Source organism: Macaca nemestrina, chromosome 7, assembly GCF_043159975.1.
Source record: "Macaca nemestrina isolate mMacNem1 chromosome 7, mMacNem.hap1, whole genome shotgun sequence".
Classification (NCBI taxonomy): domain Eukaryota; kingdom Metazoa; phylum Chordata; class Mammalia; order Primates; family Cercopithecidae; genus Macaca; species Macaca nemestrina.
Genome location: NC_092131.1, coordinates 156,581,689 through 156,602,506, shown reverse-complemented (window position 1 = coordinate 156,602,506; position 20,818 = coordinate 156,581,689). Strand labels below are relative to the sequence as shown.

General features: G+C 45.0%; 1 protein-coding gene and 1 pseudogene across 7 annotated transcripts in view; one reads left to right on the top strand and one right to left on the bottom strand.

The window, feature by feature from the left end:
* The window catches only part of LOC105490959 (solute carrier family 30 member 4), a 52,694-nt gene extending 38,403 nt beyond the window's left edge, over positions 1–14,291 (bottom strand). For 5 of the 7 annotated variants that reach the window (XR_011606081.1, XR_011606080.1, XM_011756987.3 and 2 more), the window contains exons 1-2: positions 14,154–14,291; positions 5,746–6,250 (exon numbers count right to left, since the gene is read on the bottom strand). Coding sequence is in view for 5 of the 7 variants with exons in the window: in XM_011756987.3 (XP_011755289.1) it covers positions 5,746–6,136 (391 nt within the window). In the remaining 2 variants the exon portion in view is untranslated. Of the gene's footprint in view, positions 1–5,745; positions 6,251–6,388; positions 6,553–6,769; positions 6,790–14,153 lie in introns of those variants that run through there. The other 2 variants (XM_071066916.1, XM_011756997.3) reach the window with 2 other exon arrangements.
* The window catches only part of LOC105490970 (putative Dresden prostate carcinoma protein 2), a 36,757-nt pseudogene continuing 28,685 nt past the window's right edge, over positions 12,747–20,818 (top strand).

The window sequence follows — 20,818 nt, the reverse complement described above, 5'->3', positions numbered from 1 at the left end:
ACATGATCTTCTTTTATCTCTGAGTATACTAATTATATAATTTTACTATTATATCTGACTGGCTCTTAAATAGGTTTAACTAGCTTTCCTTATTTTAGCCGCCTTCTTCACCCACACTTCCAGAGGTACCTGGTACAACCAATCTGGAGCCTACTTAGGATTTTCTAGTGCAGTAGTTCTCAGATATGGTCCCTGAATCAGCAGTGTTAGCATCTCCTGGCATCTTGTGTTTTAACAAGTTCTCTACGTGATTCTGATGCACACTAAAACTTCAGAATCACTGCTATAGTATAAACTGGGTTGGTTCTCAGCCTTCCCCACTGCTGGCTTAGGTGTATGCTTTCTTGAGTCTACTAAGTCAGTTACCTCTTTATCTGTTTCCTTTCCAGTTTCCAAAATTTTTGTAGCTATCTTTTCCTCTCCAGTTTTCCTCATATGCATGGATTTATATCTTAAAAAAAAAATCTTTATTGTATAAGAGGCCAGGTATGGTGGCTCATGCTTGTAATCCCAGCACTTTGGGAGGCCAAGGTGGGCGGATCACTTGAGGTCAGGAGTTTAAGACCAGCCTGGCCAACATGGTGAAACCCTGTCTCTACTAAAAATACTAAAAATTAGCTGGGTGTGGTGGTGTGCACCTGTAGTCCCAGCTACTCAGGAGGCTGAGGCAGGAGAATCACTTGAACCCAGGAGGCGGAGGCTGCAGTGAGCTGAGATGGTGCCACTACACTCCAGCCTGAGTGACAGAGCGAGACTCCATTAAAAAAAAAATCCCCTGATTGTATAAGAGAGGCATCAGGAACAAGCAAAATTAGATGCATGAGTTCAATTTGCCATCTTTACCTGGAAGGTTATATTCACTCTCAATTAAGCATTTTCATTTTCAATAAAAGTGCAATTGTAACTCTGTTACCAAATCCAAATGATATTTTAGTTCTCATCTAATTAGGCCTCTCAACAGTTTCAACCTATTTATTTCCACTTTGAAATACTTTTTTTTTTTTTTTTTTTTGAGACGGAGTCTCGCTTTGTGGCCCAGGCTGGAGTGCAGTGGCGGGATCTCAGCTCACTGCAAGCTCCACCTCCCTGGTTTACGCCATTCTCCTGCCTCAGCTTCCTGAGTAGCTGGGACTACAGGCGCCCACCACCTCGCCCGGCTAGTTTTTTGTATTTTTTAGTAGAGACGGGGTTTCACGGTGTTAGCCAGGATGGTCTCGATCTCCTGATCTTGTGATCTCCTGACCTCGGCCTCCTAAAGAGCTGGGATTACAGGCTTGAGCCACCGTGCCTGGCCAATACTCTCTTTTAAAAAAAAAAAAAAATTTTGGAACACCTTTTTCCCTCTGCCTGACTTCTAAAGTTGGGAGTTCCTAGAGACTTGAGCTCTCCAGGTAATTTTACCTATTCCTACGGCATTATATACGTATCTCTCTCTACCTTGACCTCTCTTCTAACCACAGACTCATGCTCTTGCTTCCAAGAATATACACTCCAGTCCATTCTTTTTTTTTTTTTTTTTGAGATGGAGTTTTGCTCTTGTTGCCCAGGCTGGAGTGCAATGACATGATCTCGGCTCCCTGCAACCTCCACCTCCCGGGTTCAAGTGATTCTCCTGCCTCAGCCTCCCGAGTAGCTGGGATTAAAGGCATGTGCCACTGTGCCTGGCTAATTTTGTATTTTTAGTAGAGATGGGGTTTCACCATGTTGGTCAGGCTGGTCTCGAACTCCTGATCCATTCTTCACGTAACAGCCAGAGTAATCTTTCAAAAAAGGTAAATCTCATCTTGTTACTCTCCTGCTTAAAACCTTATCTGGTTTTCCACTGCACTTAAAATAAAAACTACACTCATTTAACATGGCCTACCAGGACCTGCCTGATCTCTTCCTCCTGCCTCTTTCCCTCATGGTTACACACTGAAACCAAACTGGCCTTCTTTCTAATTCCTTTTGAAGAATTGAAGGCTTTAGGACCTTGGTACATGCCGTTCTCTTCTCCTGGAAAACTCCTTCACTCTGTTTGGGTAACTCCTACTATTCGTTTTTTTGGCTTAAATGTACCTGGTCCATGCACAAACTATGTCCTACTGGTTACTACATCTTATTGTACCTTGTTCTTTTTCTTCCTAGCACTTAGGACCATCTAAATTTTAAATTTACTTAAGTGTTTAATGTTTGTCTCTTCCATTAGATTCTCCAGATAGTAGGGATCGTAATAGTTTTGTTCTTCATTGTATATTCAGAACATGTAGCACAGTGCCTGGCACATAGTGTAAGTACTCAAAATATACTTCCAAAGAGACGAAAAGAATGGACCTTGACCAAGGTCTCAAAGCAAGTTAAGTGGTAAAGCCAACCAAGTCTATCTCAGATCATTAAATTATTTCTTTTTTTTCCCTTCTTTTTGAGACAGAGTCTCACTCTGTCACCTGGGGTGGAGTACAGTAGCCAGATCTCAGTTCACTGCAGCCTCCGCCCCCTGGGCTCAACCGATCCTGCCACCTCAGCCCCGGAGGAGCTAGGACACAGACACACACCACCAGGTCAGGCTAAGTTTTTGTATTTTTTGGTAGAGAGGGGGTTTCATCATGTTGCCCAGGCGGTCTTGAACTCCTGAGCTCAAGGGATCCTCGGCCTCCCAAAGTGCTGGGATTACAGGCATGAGCCACCGCACCCAGCCAAATTGCCTCTTTTTTTATTACTCCATATTTCCTATATGAGACACTTCCTATACCTGGCCAAACTGCTTCATTTTTTAAAATTATTTCATTTAATGTAGTCTCACTCTGTTGCCCAGGCTGGAGTGCAGTGGCATGATCTCAGCGCAATGTAACCTCTGCCTCCCGGGTCAAAGCGATTTCTAGCTAATTTTTGTATTTTTAGTACAGACGGGGTTTCACCATGTTGGCCAGGCTGCTCTCGAACTCCTGACCTCAAGTGATCTGCCCGCCTCAGCCTCCCAAAAGTGTTAGGATTTCAGGTGTGAGCCACCGTGCCTGACCAAATTGCTTCATTTTTTATTTCTCCATACTTCCTACATAAGATGCTTTATTTCTTTTTCTTTCTTTTTTTGAGACAGAGTCCCATTCTGTCGCCCAGGCTGGAGTGCAGTGGTGCAATCTTGGCTCACTGCAACCTCCACCTCCCAGGTTCAAGCAATTCTTGTGTCTCAGCCTCCCCAGTAGCTGGTACTACGGGCACGCTGTGATGCCTGGCTAATTTTTTTGTGTTTTTAGTAGAGATGGGGTTTCACCATGTTGGCCAGGATGCTTTCCTCCTAACCTCAAGTGATCTGCCTGCCTCGAAGATGCTTTATTTATAAGCGCTTCGGACACACTTTAATAAATGCTGTATTGTATACAACTGAATTCCATATAACATTCTGAATAATATTGTTAATGCTTACCCTAAGTACTACTATCATCTCTGTATTGTTTAACAAAATATTTCCACATTTGAGAATAAAGTCAGTATTTGAAAGGAAATACTTATTATGGCTTTCATAAAACAACATTTACCAAATAACAGATTTCAGAATTGAGAAGTCAAGACAATTATATCTTAATGATTTTTACTTAGGTGAAATAAACTCTGAATTATTAATCACTTTAAGGAGGGATGCTGTGATTAATGTTATTTTAACTTCAAATATTCAATGTTAACTTCAAAAATCATTAAACCTGAATGACTTGATATTCTAGTTGTGTTAGTTTGGGCAAGTCACCGAATCTTAGTCTGCTGAGACCATGGTGTTTCATCTGGGGCACAGTTTCACTCGTCTTTTAATTTATTTACAGCTTAAGCATTTATAATTATCTAACAGAATAAAAATTAACTAATTCAACAAGCTTATTGAGTATCTACTTTGTGCCAGTCACTGTTCTAGGTGCTAGGAATTCAGCCTATATTTCAGTGGAAACAGACAGGTAACATTAAATGAGTAAATAAATAAGATATCTCAGATGCTGAGGACTTTGAAAGTTGAAGAGGGAACAGGGGACAAAAGGGATTTACTTTAGTCAGTCAGAAAAGGTCTCTCAAAGGTGTTTGTTTGTTTGTTTTTCATTTTTGGTTTTTTTTTTTTTTTGAGACAGAGTCTTATTCTGTTGCCCATGCTCGACTCACCACAACTTCCGCCTCCCAGGTTCAAGCGATTCTCCTGCTTTAGCCTCCCCAGTAGCTGGGATTACCGGTGCCCGCCACCACGTCCAGCTAATTTTTGTATTTTTTTTTTTTAGTAGAGACAAAGTTTTACCATGTTGGCCAGGGTGGTCTCAAACTCCTGACCTCAGGTGATCCACCTACCTCGGCCTCCCAAAGTGCTGGGATTAAAGGCGTGAGCCACCGCATTCAGCTGGGGTGTCTTTTTAAATAGGACAAGAATGAGAAGAAACTGGCCAAGAAAAGATTTGGGAAAGGCAGTCTATGTAAAGCAGTGTTTTTCAAACTAAGGCCCTGACCTACTGCAGTGGACACATGAAATCCATTTAGTGAGCTGGGACCACAATTGAAAAACTATTTGTATACATCACACGAAGGAAAACTTTTGTTTCAGTTATAAGTATATTATACACATGTGACCTGTGTGTATTCTCATACATATGAAAGCATGCATGCCTAAATGAGTCACAATATGAAGTGTATTTCTTACTATAGTGAGGTCAAAAAATGCTTGAAAGCCACTGAGATAAAAGGACCAGCCACTCTGAACGCCTTAGAGGCAAAAAGAGCTTTGGAGTTGGAGGAGGAAAAAGAAGACCAGCATGGCTGAAGTGAGCCCTGGGGAGGAGTGTTATGAAAGGAGGTAGGAAATGCATGTAATTTTTCCTATATAGAACCCTACAGTCAAGCATCTTAAATCTGGACTGCCAACTGTTTTTGTCATGGTTCATCATTAAGAGATAACATGTGAGAATCATCTCCCTGCTTTAATGTCACTTTGTAAACTGTCACTGAAAAGTTAGTAGTTACACCGATGTGACTGAAAATAACCTCTAAATTAAGAATGTATCTTATATTGAGAACGGATTGTTCGTATAATTAAAAAATGAACAAGAAAACAGGTTCATAGAAATCTTGCGGAGTTCTCTGGTTCATTTCAGGCCCTCCTTATAATGTAAAATTTTCATGCTAGTTGGTAATTAATTTTACAAATCTCTTGGCTATAAATACAAAAAGAAACAGCATAAAAGAAACCACTTAGGTCAAATGTAGAGGGAAAAAATGCTGGGACTGTAGATATGGCTCTTCCACTAACTCCCTAAGTGACCCTCACGACTTATTTCACCGGTTTGAGCCCTGGAAACCCTTACATGTTTAAAAAAAAAAAAAAAAAGGAGGTGAAGTAGGTGTTCAGTAAGGTCCCTTCATACTGTAAAATTCAATGATCCTAAGTAATTTACGATCATTTACTATTTTAAACGTTGCAAAAATTAACCTGGTATTTTACCAGAACTTTGTAAAAAGAGGAAGTTACACGACATACAATGAAGATAACGTCCTTAACTTTACGGTAGATGACAATGTTTGAAGAACTAGAAGATAAAGTCAAAGTTATCTCGGGGAGTTTATGTTGTACTTAGATTGAGCTGCACTTTGGAACCGTGTGGCCTTTTCCCATGAGATCAGTGTCTTGATAAACACAAACTTCCTGAAAAGATGGGTTAAACCTCAAAGCCTGGGTAACTACAGCTTGACAAAGACTCTCGAGGAAAGGTAAACGGAAAGTGAGTTGGCAACACAACTCACCTACAAGTTCTCCAATCATGAAAAGCAAGTAAAGAACGGCAGCAATGGTCAACCTGGTCTTCACCTTTCTCTGCTTCAGTATCTCTCTCTGTTTGCTGCAGTTGTCACAGGAGTCCACCTTCAAACTCAGCTGACTGTTGGTCAAAGGTAAGTCTTGGTCCAGTAAGGAATCATCGTCGGCCTGGAGGGTCGGGTGCGCCCCGTTAAGAGGCCTTTCCGGGGCTTCGGAACCGTCATCGGCCACCACAACTCGAAGTTTGTTGAATCGAGAAAGCCCCTCGTCCCCCGCCTCATCCGAGAAGTCAAAGGCGCTGGTGTCATTTAAAAACAGCGGCGCATCATCCTTCCTCAGCAGAGATTTGAGGCGCTTCCACGCGCCAGAGCCGGCCATGGCAGAGGCTGAACGGCCGCGGTGCGGAACGGCTTGGGGGAGGCGGACGGCCGGCGGCGCCTACTTCACCGGAGCGCCAGTTCTCGAGGGCAGTGCCGCGCGTCCCTCCCCATCCTGTGGAAAACGAAACACGTTATAAATTAAAGGCGCCCAACCCTGTCCTCAAGTTCCGAAGCCACTGGCGGCGGGTCGCAGGGCCGGCCCCGAGTCTCCGCCAGGGCTCCGCGAGGGGGCGGCACATCTATTTAATACCTGGGGCGCTGCCGCGGGGCCGCAGCTCATCTCCCCGCCCCCAGCCGGCTCAGCGAGGCCGGCTCGCGCTGCTCCACCCGGGGCAGCGGGAGAGGCGGATAGTGCTCGCGTCCGCCGCGCCGGCCGCTGGAGGCTGGCTCCCAGGTCTGACAGGTTCGGGGCCGGACGCCCACAGCCGCCGCCTCTCCGCGCCCTGCGCGAGGCCACGCGCGTGCGCCGGGCGAGGCGCGCGAGGGAGGGGTCGGCGCCAGGACACGCAGGCCTGGCGCGCAGGGCTGGGGCGCCCGCGAGGGGCGGGGGCGCGCGGCCCGACCCGACGCGCCCCTCGCCCCGAGGCTGGCTTGGGGGACCCCGCGCCGCCTCCGCCCAGGGATCACTCACTGGCGAACCAAGGGGACTCCGGACGGCCCTTTCCACCTCCCCAGGCTGGGAGGCAAGTGCGGTCAGAGGGTCACGCCGGGGGCTGGGCGTTGCTGCTAGGAGTTCCCTTCACCAAAAGTGGGTCTCAGGATTCTTGGGTCGGGATCTGGGTTGCGGGTGCTCGGCAGAAGACAAACCCAGCACTTTTCTTGCTAACTGGAAAGGCAAGCAGCTTTTCTCTCCTCGAATTGCTTGTCTCTGGCAAATTGGCAACATGTGCTGCAGTCAACTGGAGAGGGCAAGGCTGTCGTCAGCAGTTCTGTGTCCTACTGTTTTTCAGCAAATATGTATTGTCCTCTTTGTGCTCTCTGCCATGTTCCTTTTTCCTTCAGGGTATTTACGATATGGACTAAAGCCAAGCACAGAAAATCTAGTACAGGCATACCTCGGAGATATTGCGAATTTGGTTCCAGACCACCGCAATATGGCAATAAAGTGAGGTGTCACAAATGTTTCATGTCCCAGTGCAAATACAATCATATATATAATGTAGTCTATTAAGTGTGTTATGTCTAAAACAATGGGCGTACCTTAATTTAAAATATTGGGAGACAGGGAGGAAAAAGTATATGTACTTTGGTTAATTGCTCTGAGGAAGGAGGGTCGCTTGAGCCCAGAAGTTGGAGATTACAGTGAGCTATGATTGTGCCTCTGCACCCCAGCCTGGCGACAGAGTGAGACCCTGTCTCTAAAAATAAACGAGTAAATAAAATACATGACTGCTAAAAAATGCTAACAATCGGCTGGGCGTGGTGGCTCATGCCTGTAATCCCGACCCTTTGGGAGGCTGAGGCAGGCACATCACCTGAGGTCAGGAGTTCAAGACCAGCCTGACCAACGTGGAGAAACCCCGTCTCTACTAAAAATACAAAATTAGCCGGGAGTGGCGGTGCATGCCTGTAATCCCAGCTACTAGGGAGGCTGAAGCAAAAGAATCGTTTGAACCCGGGTGGCGAAGGTTGTGGTGAGCCGAGATCGCGCCATTGCACTCGTCTGGGCAACAAGAGCAAAGCTCCGTCTAAAAAAAAAAAAAAAAAAAAAAAAAAAAGTGCTAGCAATCATCTAGGCCTTTAGCAAGTCATTTTCTTTTCTAGTGGAGGGTCTTTGCTCCATGTTGATGGCTGCTGACCGATATGGATGGTGGCTGCTGAAGGTTGGGGTGGCTGTGGCAATTGCTTATAATAAGACAACAATGACATTTGCTACATCTGTTGACTCTTGTTTTCATGAAAGAGTTCCTGATGGCGTGTGATGCTGGTTAATAATATTTCTCCCACAGTGGACCTTTCAAAATTGGAGTCAATCCAGTTTTCTCAAACCCTGTCTCTGCTTTATCAACTAAGTTTATGGAATATTCAAATCCTTTGTTGCCGTTTCAACAGTGTTCACAGCATCTTCACAAGGAGTAGATTCTATCTCAAGAAACAACTCTCTTTGCTTATCTATAAGAAGTAGCTCCTCATCTGTTCAAATTTTATGAGATTGCAGCAATTCAGTCACATCTTCAGGTTCCACTTCTAGTTCTCTTGTTATTTCCACCACATCTACAGTTACATCCTCCATTGAAGTCTTGAATCCCTCAAAATCATCCATTAGGGTTAGAATCCACTTCTTGCAAAATCCTGTTGATGTTGATATTTTGACCTCCCATGAATCACGAATGTTCTTTTTTTTTTTTTTTTTTTGAGACGGAGTCTCGCTCTGTAGCCCGGGCTGGAGTGCAGTGGCCGGATCTCAGCTCACTGCAAGCTCCGCCTCCCAGGTTTACGCCATTCTCCTGCCTCAGCCTCCCGAGTAGCTGGGACTACAGGCGCCCGCCACCTCGCCCGGCTAGTTTTTTGTATTTTTTAGTAGAGACGGGGTTTCACGGTGTTAGCCAGGATGGTCTCGATCTCCTGACCTCGTGATCCACCCGTCTCAGCCTCCCAAAGTGCTGGGATTACAGGCTTGAGCCACCACGCCCGGCCTGAATCACGAATGTTCTTAATGGCATCTGGAATGCTGAATCCTTTCCAGAAGTTTTTCAATTTACCTAGGTCCATCAGAGGAATCAATGGCAGCTATAGCCTTATGAAAGGTATTTCTTCTTCATTTATTTTTTTTTTGAGATGGAGTTTCACGGTCGTTGCCCAGGCTGGAGTGCAATGGTGCAATCTCAGCTCACCGCAACCTCTGCCTCCCGGGTTCAAACGATTCTCCTGCCCCAGCCTCCCAAGTAGCTGGGACTACAGGCATGTGCCACCACACCTGGCTAATTTCTTTTTTTTTTTTTTTTTTTTTTTTGAGACGGAGTCTGGCTCTGTCGCCCAGGCTGGAGTGCGGTGGCACAATCTCGGCTCACTGCAAGCTCCGCCTCCCGGGTTCACACCATTCTCCTGCCTCAGCCTCCTGAGTAGCTGGGACTACAGGCGCCGCCACCATGCCCGGCTAATTTTCTGTATTTTTAGTAGAGACGGGGTTTCACCGTGTTAGCCAGGATGGTCTCGATCGCCTGACCTCGTGATCCGCCCGCCTCGGACTCCCAAAGTGATGGGATTACAGGCGTGAGCCACCGCGCCCGGCCAGCATTTTTAGTAGAGACGGGGTTTCACCATGTTGGCTAGACTAGTCCCGAACCCCCGACCTCAGGTGGTCCGCCTGTGTTGGCCTTCCAAAGTGCTGGGATTACAAGCGTGAGCCATTGGGCCAGATGAGCTATAGAGCACAGGTAGAGTAGATTTAGAATAATTCTTAAGGGCCCTAGAATTTTCAGAATGGTAAATGAGCACTGGCCTTAACTTAAAGCTATGGGCTGCATTAGCCTCTAACAAGAGAGTAAGATTGAAAAACTTCTGGAAAGGATTCAGCATTCCAGATGCCATTAAAGAGTAGGATTGTCCTTTTGAAAGTCTGAAGCCAGGCATCAACTTCTCTCTAACTATGAAAGCCCTAGGTGGAATCTTCTTCCAATAGAAGGCTGTTTCCCCTGTATTGAAAATCTGTTGTTTAGTGTAGTCACCTTTAATGATTGTAGCTACACCTTGTGGACAGCTTGTTGCAGTTTCTCCATCAGCATTTGCTGCTGCTGCTTGCACTTTTATGTTATGGAAATCACTTTTTTCCTTAAACCTCATGAACCAACCTCTGCTAGCTTCAAACTTTTCTTTTTTTGTTAAAAAAAATTATTTTATTTATTTATTTTTAAATAGAGACAGGGTCTTACTATGTTGCCCAGGCTGGTCTGGACATTTCTACTTTCCTTCAAGAACTTTTCCATTTCCCAGAGTCAAGCGATAAAAGTTTAAAACAAACAAACCCAAACAATCAAAAAGAACTTTTCATTTGCATTTACAACTTGGGTAAGAAAAGGCATAGCGCAGGGCGTGGTGACTGACACCTGTAATCCCAACACTTTGGGAGTGGCCAGGTGGATCACCTGAGGTCAGGAGTTCAAGACCAGCCTGGTCAACATGGTGAAACCCTGTCTCTACTAAAAATACAAAAATTAGCTGGGTGTGGTGGCACATGCCGAGTAGCTCCCAGCTGCTCAGGAGGCTGAGGCAGGAGAATCACTTGAACCCGGGAAGTGGAGGTTGCAGTGAGCCTCATACTATTACACTCCAGCCTGGACAACAGAGCAAGACTCCGTCTCGAGAGAAAAAAAAAGAAAAGGCATAGCTTTCAGCCTATTTCAACTTTCTTTCTTTTTTCTTTCCTTCCTTCCCTTCCCTTCCTCCCTTCCCCTTCCCCTCCCTTCCCTCCCTCCCTCCCTCCCTCCCTCCTTTCCTTCCTTCCTTCCTTCCTTCCTTCCTTCCTTCCTTCCTTCCTTCCTTCCTTCCTTCCTTCCTTCCTTCCTTCCTTCCCTCCTTCCCTCCTTCCCTCCTTCCCTCCTTCCCTCCTTCCCTTCCTTCCTTTTTGGAGTGCAGAGGCACAATCATGGCTCACTAAAGCCTCTACTGCCCGGGCTCAGGCAATTCCCCCACCTCAGCCTCCCAAAGTGTTAGGATTATAGGCGTGAGCCACCATGCCCATCCCTGTCTCAGCTTTCCATATGCCTATCTCACTATGGTTAATAATTTCAAACTTTTGATTTAAAGTGAGAGATATACAACTCTTCCTTTCACTTAAACACTTAGAGGTCATTGTAGGGTTATTAACTGGCCCAATGTTAATATTATGTCTCAGGGAATAGGGAGGGCCAAGGATAGGCAGAGTGAAGGGGGACGGCTGGTCAATGGAGCAGTCAGAACACATACCACATGTATCAGTTAAGTTTGTCATCTTTTATGGACAAGGTTCGTGATGCCCACAAATAATTACAATAGTAATATCAAAGATCACTGATCACAGATCACCATATCAGGTATAATAATAATGACAAGGTTTGAAATATTAAGAGAATTACCAAAATGTGACACAGAGACATGAAGTGAGCCCAGGTTATTGGAAAATGATGGCGACAGACTCGCTTGACACAGGGTTGCCATAAACCTTCAATTTGCAAAACTAGCAATATCTGAGAAGTGCGAGAAAGTGAAGCACAGTAAAACAAGGTATGCCTGTAGAGATGTCCTTTGGCTTTTGGATCTGTTTAACGAAAACAAAAAACAACAAGATGCGGTAACTCACACCTGTAATCTCAACACTTTGGGAAGCCAAGGGGAGAGGATCTCTTGAGGTCAGAACTTCAGGACCAGCATGGGCAACATATTGAGACCCCATCTCTCCAAAAATTTTTTTTAAAGCCTCCAAGGAATTGGCAGTTGCAGTGAGCTATGATTGTGCCACTGTACTCCAGCCTGGGTAATAGAGTGAGACCCCATCTTTATAACCAAAACAAAACAAAACCAAAAAAAGAGGAAGAAGAAATAATTGCGGTTTTTTTGTTTTTTGCTTTTTTGAGATAGGGTGTCGTTCTGTTGCCAAGGCTGGAGTGGAGCCGTACGATCTCAGCTCACTGCAGCCTTGACCTCCTGGGCTCAATCTATCCTCCTGCCTCAGCCTTTTGACTAGCTGGGACCATAGGCGCTTGTCGTCATGCCCGGCTAATTTTTGTATTTTTTTCCTTGTAGAGATAGTGTTTTGCCATGTTGCCCAGGCTGGCCTTGAACTCCTGGGCTCAAGTGATCCTCCTGCCTCAATCTCCCTAAGTGCTGGGATTACAGGTGTGAGCCACCACGCCCAGCCAATATTTAAATTCTGAGTAGTAGCTTCTGAGTTAAACCTAAATTATAATGTCACAATGGAATGGCAATATGCACCCCTAGCAAAGTCTTAAGAGTTTTTTTGTTTGGTTGGGGTTTTTTTTTTTTTTTTTTGAGACAGGATCTTGCTCTGTCACCCAAGCTGGAGTGCAGTAGTGTGATCTTGGCTCACTGCAACCTCTGCCTACCTGGTTCAAACAATTCTCATGCCTCAGCCACCCAAGTAACTGTGATTACAGGCAAGCACCACCATGCCTGGCTAATTTTTTTATTATTTATTTATTTATTAATTATTATTTTTTGAGACGGAGTTTTGCTCTTGTTGCCCAGGCTGGAGTGCAGTGGTGCGATCTCTGCTCACTGCAACCTCTGACTCCAGGGTTCAAGCAATTCTCCTGCCTCAGCCTCCTGGGTACCTGAGATTACAGGCGCCTGCCACCACCCCCAGCTAATTTTTTGTATTTTTAGTAGCGATAGTATTTCATCATATTGGCCAGGCTGGTCTCAAACTCCTGACCTCAGGTGAACCACCCGCCTCGGCCTCCCAACGTGCTGGGATTACAGGCGTGAGCCACTGCGCCCAGCATAATTGTTCTATTTTTAGTAGAGACGAGGTTTCACTATGTTGGCCAGGCCGATCTCAAACTCCTGGCCTCAAGTGACCCACCCACTTCAGCCTCCCAAAGTGCTGGGATTACAGGCATGAGCTACCACGCCTGACTGTTTTAGAGATTCTTTTTTTTTTTTTGCGACGGAGTCTCGCTCTGTCGCCCAGGCTGGAGTGCAGTGGCCAGATCTCAGCTCACTGCAAGCTCCGCCTCCCGGGTTCCCGCCATTCTCCTGCCTCAGCCTCCCGAGTAGCTGGGACCACAGGCGCCGCCACCTCGCCCGGCTAATTTTTTGTGTTTTTAGTAGAGACGGGGTTTCGCCGTGTTAGCCAAGATGGTCTCGATCTCCTGACCTTGTGATCCGCCCGTCTCGGCCTCCCAAAGTGCTGGGATTACAGGCTTGAGCCACCGCGCCCGGCCATAGAGATTCTTAATCTAGATTTTCTGAGTGGGTTTTAGGGAGTTTGGGAGGCCTTAAACTTATGTGCAAAATTTTGTGGACGTGTATATTTTCTGGAATAAGTCTATCATATTCTCAAATTGGATTGAGTCAAATTAGGTTAAAAACAATAACATTGTCAGGAGAGCTCATCTTAAAGGTCGAGCCCCTAGCTTCTACTTGAGTTGAATTGTAGGGCAAACTTCTATTTATCCAGCGTTTTTTTTTTTTTTTTAAGACCGACTCTGGCTCTGTCACCCAGGCTGGAGTGCAGTGTCGTGACCTTGGCTCACTGCAAGCTCCGCCTCCCGGGTTCATGCCATTCTCCTGCCTCAGCCTCCCCAGCAGCTGGGACTATAGGCGCACACCGCTATGCCCGGCTAATTTTTTGTATTTTTAGTAGAGACGGGGTTTCACCATGTTAGCCAGGATGGTCTCGATCTCCTGACGTCGTGATCCACCCACCTCGGCCTCCCACAGTGCTGGGATTACAGGCATGAGCCACCGCACCCAGCCATCTAGCGTTTATGAATGTTGTATTTTTATAACAGTCCACATGTATTACCAAATTTCAAGTCACAAGAAATACAATAAAAAGTCACATGAAACATCATTTTCCTCTGAAGATTGAAATGGCACTTTAGAATCTTGTATGCCTCAGATGCAAGAAATAAACTCCTTTAAATATGACTCCTCGGATTTAAATGCCCACCATATTTCTACAGAGCTGCAGCCATGGGAATCAAGGTAGGAAACCTAGATCAGAGATTCCATGTTCCCTAGACCAGGAAGGGAAAACTATTTCCCGGTTAACCAGGGCACTCTGGTAATAATCAGCTGAAAGGAGAAATCTTACTGGGAGTTGCTTTCCTAACTCCAAATATTTTAATCCACCGGGTTTGGGAGTAGGTTTTTTTGTAGTTGTTTTGAATTTCACTTTGTTATACTGTCTGAAATTCTAATGAGAGATACAAATTAATAAAGAAAGTATTTTAGGAGTGTAGGATCATTTTCTCTTTAGTATAAATCCTTCAAAGAAGATTCCATTAAAGGAAAGTGGATAGATGTTTTTAAGAAAAGTTAAGGCAAGAGCATGGATTGTTTGGGGTACTTACAGCAAGCTTTGTTGAATAGGCCTGCAGTTCTGCATCCCAGTTTGTTTTTATTATTTTTCTCACTGGGTACCTGGAGAAAGTGATGGGAGGACAACAGAAACTCTATATGGTGATTTTAAAGTATATCCACAAATTCTGTGATACTCTATCCATCAAGAGGTGGAGCTTAATTTCCTTCCTATTGAGCGTGGACTGCACTAAATGAGTTGCATGTGTCCTATAATGAATATGGCAGAAGTGACTCTGTGTGACTTATAAGACTAGGTCATAAAAGGTATTGCAGCTGCCTCCTTATCCTCACACTGGGATCACTTGCACTAGGAGGAGCCAGCTACTGTGTCATGAGGAACTCACGCAGCCCTGTGGAAAGGCCTGTATGATGAGGAACTGAGGCCTCTTGCCAACTGCCGTGTGAGTGAACCATTTTGGAAGAGGACCCTCTAGTCCCAGCTAAGCCTTCAGATAACTATAGACTGGGCAGTGCTAACTAAAACCTCGAGAGATCCGGAGCCAGAACCACCCAGCTAAGCCATTCGCAGATGACCCACAGAGACTGCCTGAGATAAGAAATGTTTGTTTTAAGATGGTAAGTTTTGAGATACTTCGTTACACAGCAATAGATAACTAATATGTTACGTATCAATTTTCCTCTGTACCAGGAAAGACACTTTTCTTATTCCTTTATCACATGGGCTCTTGTTCCTCAGCCTGTCTTCAGACTAGTGGCATGATTCTATCATTGAGCTTCAAAATGGGCTAAATACATAGACTTCTGCAAATAGGCTTGGAATGTAACTGCAATTTGCAACCTTATTTCTACACACTCAGAGTTTTTAACAATAGACAAATGAACTTTTGAAACAGTGCCCGCTTATAATCTCGGTACTGCCTGCAATTCTGTTTGCTAGCTATTGCTCAGTAGGTCATTCTTTTTTAAGAGACTTCGTATGGTTTTCTAGTCTGAAGAATTTATTTATTTTTTATTTTAGTGAGACAGGTCTCACTATGTTGCCTAGGCTGGTCTTGAACTCGTGGGCTGAAGCAATCCTCCTGTCTCAGCCTCCCAAGTGTTGGGATTACAGGTGCGAACCACCAAGCCCAACCTGAATAACTTCTTTGCATGTCAGATGGAAAAGGTTGCCAGCCATTTAGCTAGTCTCTCAACCAGGCAACTCATAATATGCAGATTTAGGCAACAGCAGAAGCCTGTCAACTGAATTGCAAAACACATACCTTGGGACAGTTTAATGGGATGGACACAAAATTTCCTATGTCAAAATTTGTTTTCTGGTTCACATATCTCTTGAAAAACATGGCTGGTTGTTGTGGCTCACGCCTGTAATGCCAGCACTTTGGGAGGCTGAGGTGGGCAGATCACCTGAGGTCAGGAGTTCGAGACCAGCCTGGCCAACATAGTGAAAACCCAGTCTCTACTAAAAATACAAATTAGGGCTAGGTGTGGTGGCTCATGCCTGTAATCCCAACACTTTGGAAGGCTGAGGCAGGCAGATCACGAGGTCAGGAGTTCGAGACCAGCCTGACCAACATGGTGAAACCCCTATCTCTACTAAAATACAAAAATTATCAGGGCATGGTAGTGCGTGCCTGTAATCCCAGCTACTCAAGAGGCTGAGGCAGGAAAATTGCTTGAACCCGGGAGGCGGAGGTCGCAGTGAGCCGAGATCATGCCACTATACTCTGGCCTGGACAACAGAGTGAGACTCCCTCTCAAAAAAAAAAAAAAAGAAAATTAGCCGGCTGTGGTGGCGGGTACCCGTAATCCCAGCTACTTGGGAGGCTGAGGTAGGACAATCTCTTGAACCTGGGAGGCGGAGGTTGCAGTGAGCTGAGATTGTGCCATTGCACTCCAGCCTGGGTGACAGAACAAGACTCTGTCTCATTAAAACAAACAAACAAACAAAAAACCTACTGAAAATAATATCATAGCTAGGATACTTAAGGCTTGTGTGCCAGGTACTATGAGGGCACCTGACTTACATTAACTAATTTAATCATTACCACATCACTGTGATGAAAGTAGTGATTGAAAGCATGGGTCTTGGAGTCAGACAAATTGTGTTTGAGTCCTGGCCTCACCACTTATAGTTGTATGGTCTCTGGCATACTATTTAATCTCTTTTTGCTTCAATTTTCTTACATATAAAACGGATATAATAGTACCCACTTCACAAGGGTTGTAGTAAGGATTAAATAAGATAATGCCAGTAAAGCATGTAAAACTTAGCATACATAATTCCTAGCACACAGTACGTGTTCAATCAATGACAGCTATTATTATTTTTATTTTTATTTTCCTTTTTTTTTTTTTTTTTTTTTTTTACTTTTGACACAGCCTCAGGAGGTCCTGAGGACATGTGCCCCAAGCTATTTTTTTTTTATGTAGATGAAGACATAGAGTCTCAGGGAGGTTAAGTATCTTGGTCAGGATCATGCAATTAGCAAACAGAGCAAGAACTCAATTTGGATCAGCTTTGTTTCTGAGCTCAATCTCTTAACCATACCACACTATCTGCTCAGTTTCTTTCTGCCCAAAGTGGAACGATCTACAGAAAAGCATCTAGACTCCGAAGCATGTCAGGAGAGATGCCTGTTTCGCATATCAATGATTTTTCAGAACCTTGAGACTTCAGTATCATCCTGTGAAATCCCCATTGAAAATCAGCAAAAAGAAAGTGGAAAAGTTTTTTAAAATTGAAATATGGGAGAAGGTGCTCCTTGGTTGAGGTTCAAATTCTGCATATTCCCCATCCCGAGAATGCATCTCTATTGGAGTATGTGGCCGTAGGAGGTTCCCATAGGATGTTTTAGAATGTGTCCCCTTATCTTCTTGAGGAGAGGATGAAAGCTGTTGAATGCATGGAACAAGGATTAGTGATGTGATACACAACTACAGTGAGTGTAATTGTTTATTCCTTCTATGAGTTGTTACCAGAAAGGAGTCCTGATTCAGACCCCAAGAGAGGGTTCTTGGATCTCGTACAAGAAAGAATTTGAGACAAGTTCGTAAAGTGAAAGCAAGTTTATTAAGAAAGTAAAGGGATAAAGCAAGGTGACTCCATAGGCAAAGCAGCCCTGAGGGCTGCTGGTTGCCCATTTTTATGGTTATTTCTTGATTATATGCTAAACAAGGGCTGGATTATTCATGCCTCCCCTTTTTATTTTTTTTTATTTATTTTTTTTTTTTTTTTTTTGAGACGGAGTCTCGCTCTGTCGCCCAAGCTGGAGTGCAGTGGCCGGATCTCAGCTCACTGCAAGCTCCGCCTCCCGGGTTCACACCATTCTCCGGCCTCAGCCTCCCGAGTAGCTGGGACTACAGGCGCTGCCACCTCGCCGGGCTATTTTTTGTATTTCTTAGTAGAGACGAGGTTTCACCGTGTTAGCCAGGATGGTCTCGATCTCCTGACCTCGTGATCCGCCCATCTCGGCCTCCCAAAGTGCTGGGATTACAGGCTTGAGCCACCGCGCCCGGCCCCTTTTTATTATTTATTATTTTTTAGACAGAGTCTCATTCTGTTGCTCAGGCCGCCTAATTTTTGTATTTTTAGTAGAGACAGGGTTTCAGCATGTTGGACAGGCTGGTCTCAAATACATGGCCTTATGTGATCCACCCGCCTCAGCCTCGCAAAGAACTGGGATTATAGGCATGAGCCACTGTGTTGGGCAATGCCTCTTCATTTTAGACCATATAGGGTAACTTCCTGACATTGCCATGGGATTTGTAAACTGGCATGATGCTGGTGGGAGGGTAGCAGTGAGGACAACCGGAGGTCACTCTCATCGCCATGTTGGTTTTGGTGGGTTTTGGCCGGCTTCTTTACTGCAACCTGTTTTATCAGCAAGGTCTTTAAGATCTGTATCTTGTGCTGACCTCCTATGTCATTCTGTGACTTAGGATACCTTAAGTGTCTGGGAAGGAAGCCCGGTATGTTTCAGCCTTATTTTACTTAGCCCCTATTCAAGATGGAGTTGCTCTGGTTTAAATGCCTCTGACAGAGTGACTGGAGTTTCAATTTAATACCTCCTCTCAGGGAGGAGAAAGAGAAGGAGAAGGACCCAAAATAGATAAGAGAATCGCCCAAAGATGGCAAAGGCCCCCTTTTGGACAGGGAGGAGATAAAGGAGAGGGTCAAGAGTCCATCTACCCTGTAAGGCAAACCAACCTGCCAGCCAAAACCGAAATGAAGTCAAGTTCATTGTATTCATAGCTTTGTTTTTTGCTTTCCCTTAGTTTTGTTTCTGTTTTGTTTTGAAACAGAGTTTCACTCTTGTTGCCTGGGCTGGAGTGCAATGGCACAATCTTGGCTCACTGCAACCTCCACCTCCCGGGTTCAAGCAATTCTCCTGCCTCAGCCTCCCAAGTAGTTGGGACTACAGGCATGTGCCACCATGCCCGGCTAATTTCTGTATTTTTTTTTTTTTTTTGAGACGGAATCTCGCTCTGTCTCCCAGACTGGAGTGCAGTGGCGCGATCTCCGCTCACTGCAAGCTCTGTCGCCTCCCGGGTTCACGCCATTCTCCTGCCTTAGCCTCCCGAGAAGCTGGGACTACAGGCGCCCACCACCACGCCCGGCTAATTTGTTTTGTATTTTTAGTAGAGACGGGGTTTCACCACGTTCGCCAGGATGGTCTCGATCTCCTGACCTCGTGATCCGCCTGCCTCGGCCTCCCAAAGTGCTGGGATTATAGGCGTGAGCCACCGCACCCAGCCTAATTTCTGTATTTTTATCAGAGATGGGGTTTCACTGTGTTGGCTAGGCTGGTCTCGAACTCCTGACCTCAGGTGATCTGCCTGCCTTGGCCTCCCAAAGCGCTGGGACTACAGGCATGATCCACCGCGCCCGGCCAAAGTGAGACCCTTAGTTTTAAAGTAAATGTTCCTATGGATTTCTCTAAGCATATCTGGCTGAAATTAGCGGGAGTAGGAGATCCAAGATGAGAAGGGGTTTTGAGTGTTAGGATACCAGCCCCAGAGCCTGAGGTGGTGACTTGACTGGAAGAGCTTAAAGTTGAGGGTGGAAGGCTGAACTTGGAAATGCATTGGGAGTTTCATCATAGACAGGAGCACCACAAGAGAACTCAGAGAACCTGATTCAGTTTCTAATTTTGTAATCCATTCACTGTGATCCCTAGCAGTGTAATATTAATAATTGTTCAGCTTATTTTCTTGTCTGTAAAAAGTGGAAAATAATGTTTGTCTTACCTATTTCATAGCAACACTGTAAGAATCAAATGGGATTTTGTATTAAGGGAGGAGACCACCCCTCATATCATCTTATGCCCAAGTTCTGCCTCCAAAGAAAGAAGGAGTAAAAACTAAAAGGCAGAAATGAAATCCACAGGCAGACAGTCCGGGCGCTGCACCCTGGGCCCGGCAGTTAAAGATGGACTCCTGACTTAATTGGTTCTGTTATCTATAGATTACAGACATTGTATAGAAACGCACTGTGAAAATCCCTGTCTTGTTTTGTTCCGATCTAATTATCCCTGCATGCAGTCCCCAGTCACGTACCCCCTGCTTGCTCAATCAATCACGACCCTCTCACATGCACCCCCTTAGAGTTGTGAGCCCTTAAAAGGGACCGGACTTGCCCACTCGGGGAGCTCAGCTCTTGAGACAGAAGTGTTGCCGATGCCCCTGGCCGAAGAAACCCCTTCCTTCTTTAACTCGGTGTCTGAGGAGTTTTGTCTGCCGCTCGTCCTGCTACAGTATATGAAAGCATCTTCCTTCACCACTTTACCAGAAAGAGACATTAAAGACCATGCCACCTGAACTAAACTACAAAGCAAGGGTATGGACAAATGCCAATCATCAAGAATTCTCAGTCGGGGGTGGTGGCTCACCCCTGTAATTCCAGCACTTTGGGAGGCCGAGGCAGGCAGATCACTTCAGGCCAGGAATTCAAGATCAGCCTGGCCAACGTGGTGAAGCCCCATCTCTACTAAAAATACAAAAATTAGCCGGGCGTGGTGGTGTACGCCTGTAATTCCAGCTACTCAGAAGGCTGAGGCATGAGAATCACTTGAACCTGGAAGGCGTAGGTTGCAGTAAGCCGAGATTGCGCCACTGTACTCCAGCCTGGGTGATAGAACAAGACTCTGTCTCAAAAAAGAACTTTCCACTTACGTTTGTCTCTTCTTAGGATTGCTAAACCCAGTCCTTGGTTTATTAATGACACATTCAGACTTATTTAGAACTTACTTAGAACTCCACCACACATTGTTACTTCATCCCTATCCTAAGCTGTTTTTGCATCCATAGCACCTGACCTCGTACTTGCAGCAGGAACCCTGTAAATACTCATGGACAAATATATGCAAATATTTTAATCAGAGAGAGTTTATCCATAACCTTAAATTCTCTTTTAACATAAACATTTCTATTTCTTTAAGCTGGAGTGTAAGGCCATTTCTGAGGAATTTTTTAAGTGGTGATGTCAATGTGTCTTATAAGATCAGTGATTATTAATACACTGATAGTTCGTATTTATACTATATCTATTTCAAAGAACATTATAACATTTAGGAATCAAGCCAGAACAAAGAAGCAACTGCAGACAAAGTGACTCTTTTGTGGCCTCTAGTAACTTGTGGCTTCAAACAATGAAGGCCATTGTATAAACTCCTTTGAGGGGTTATTGTGAGAA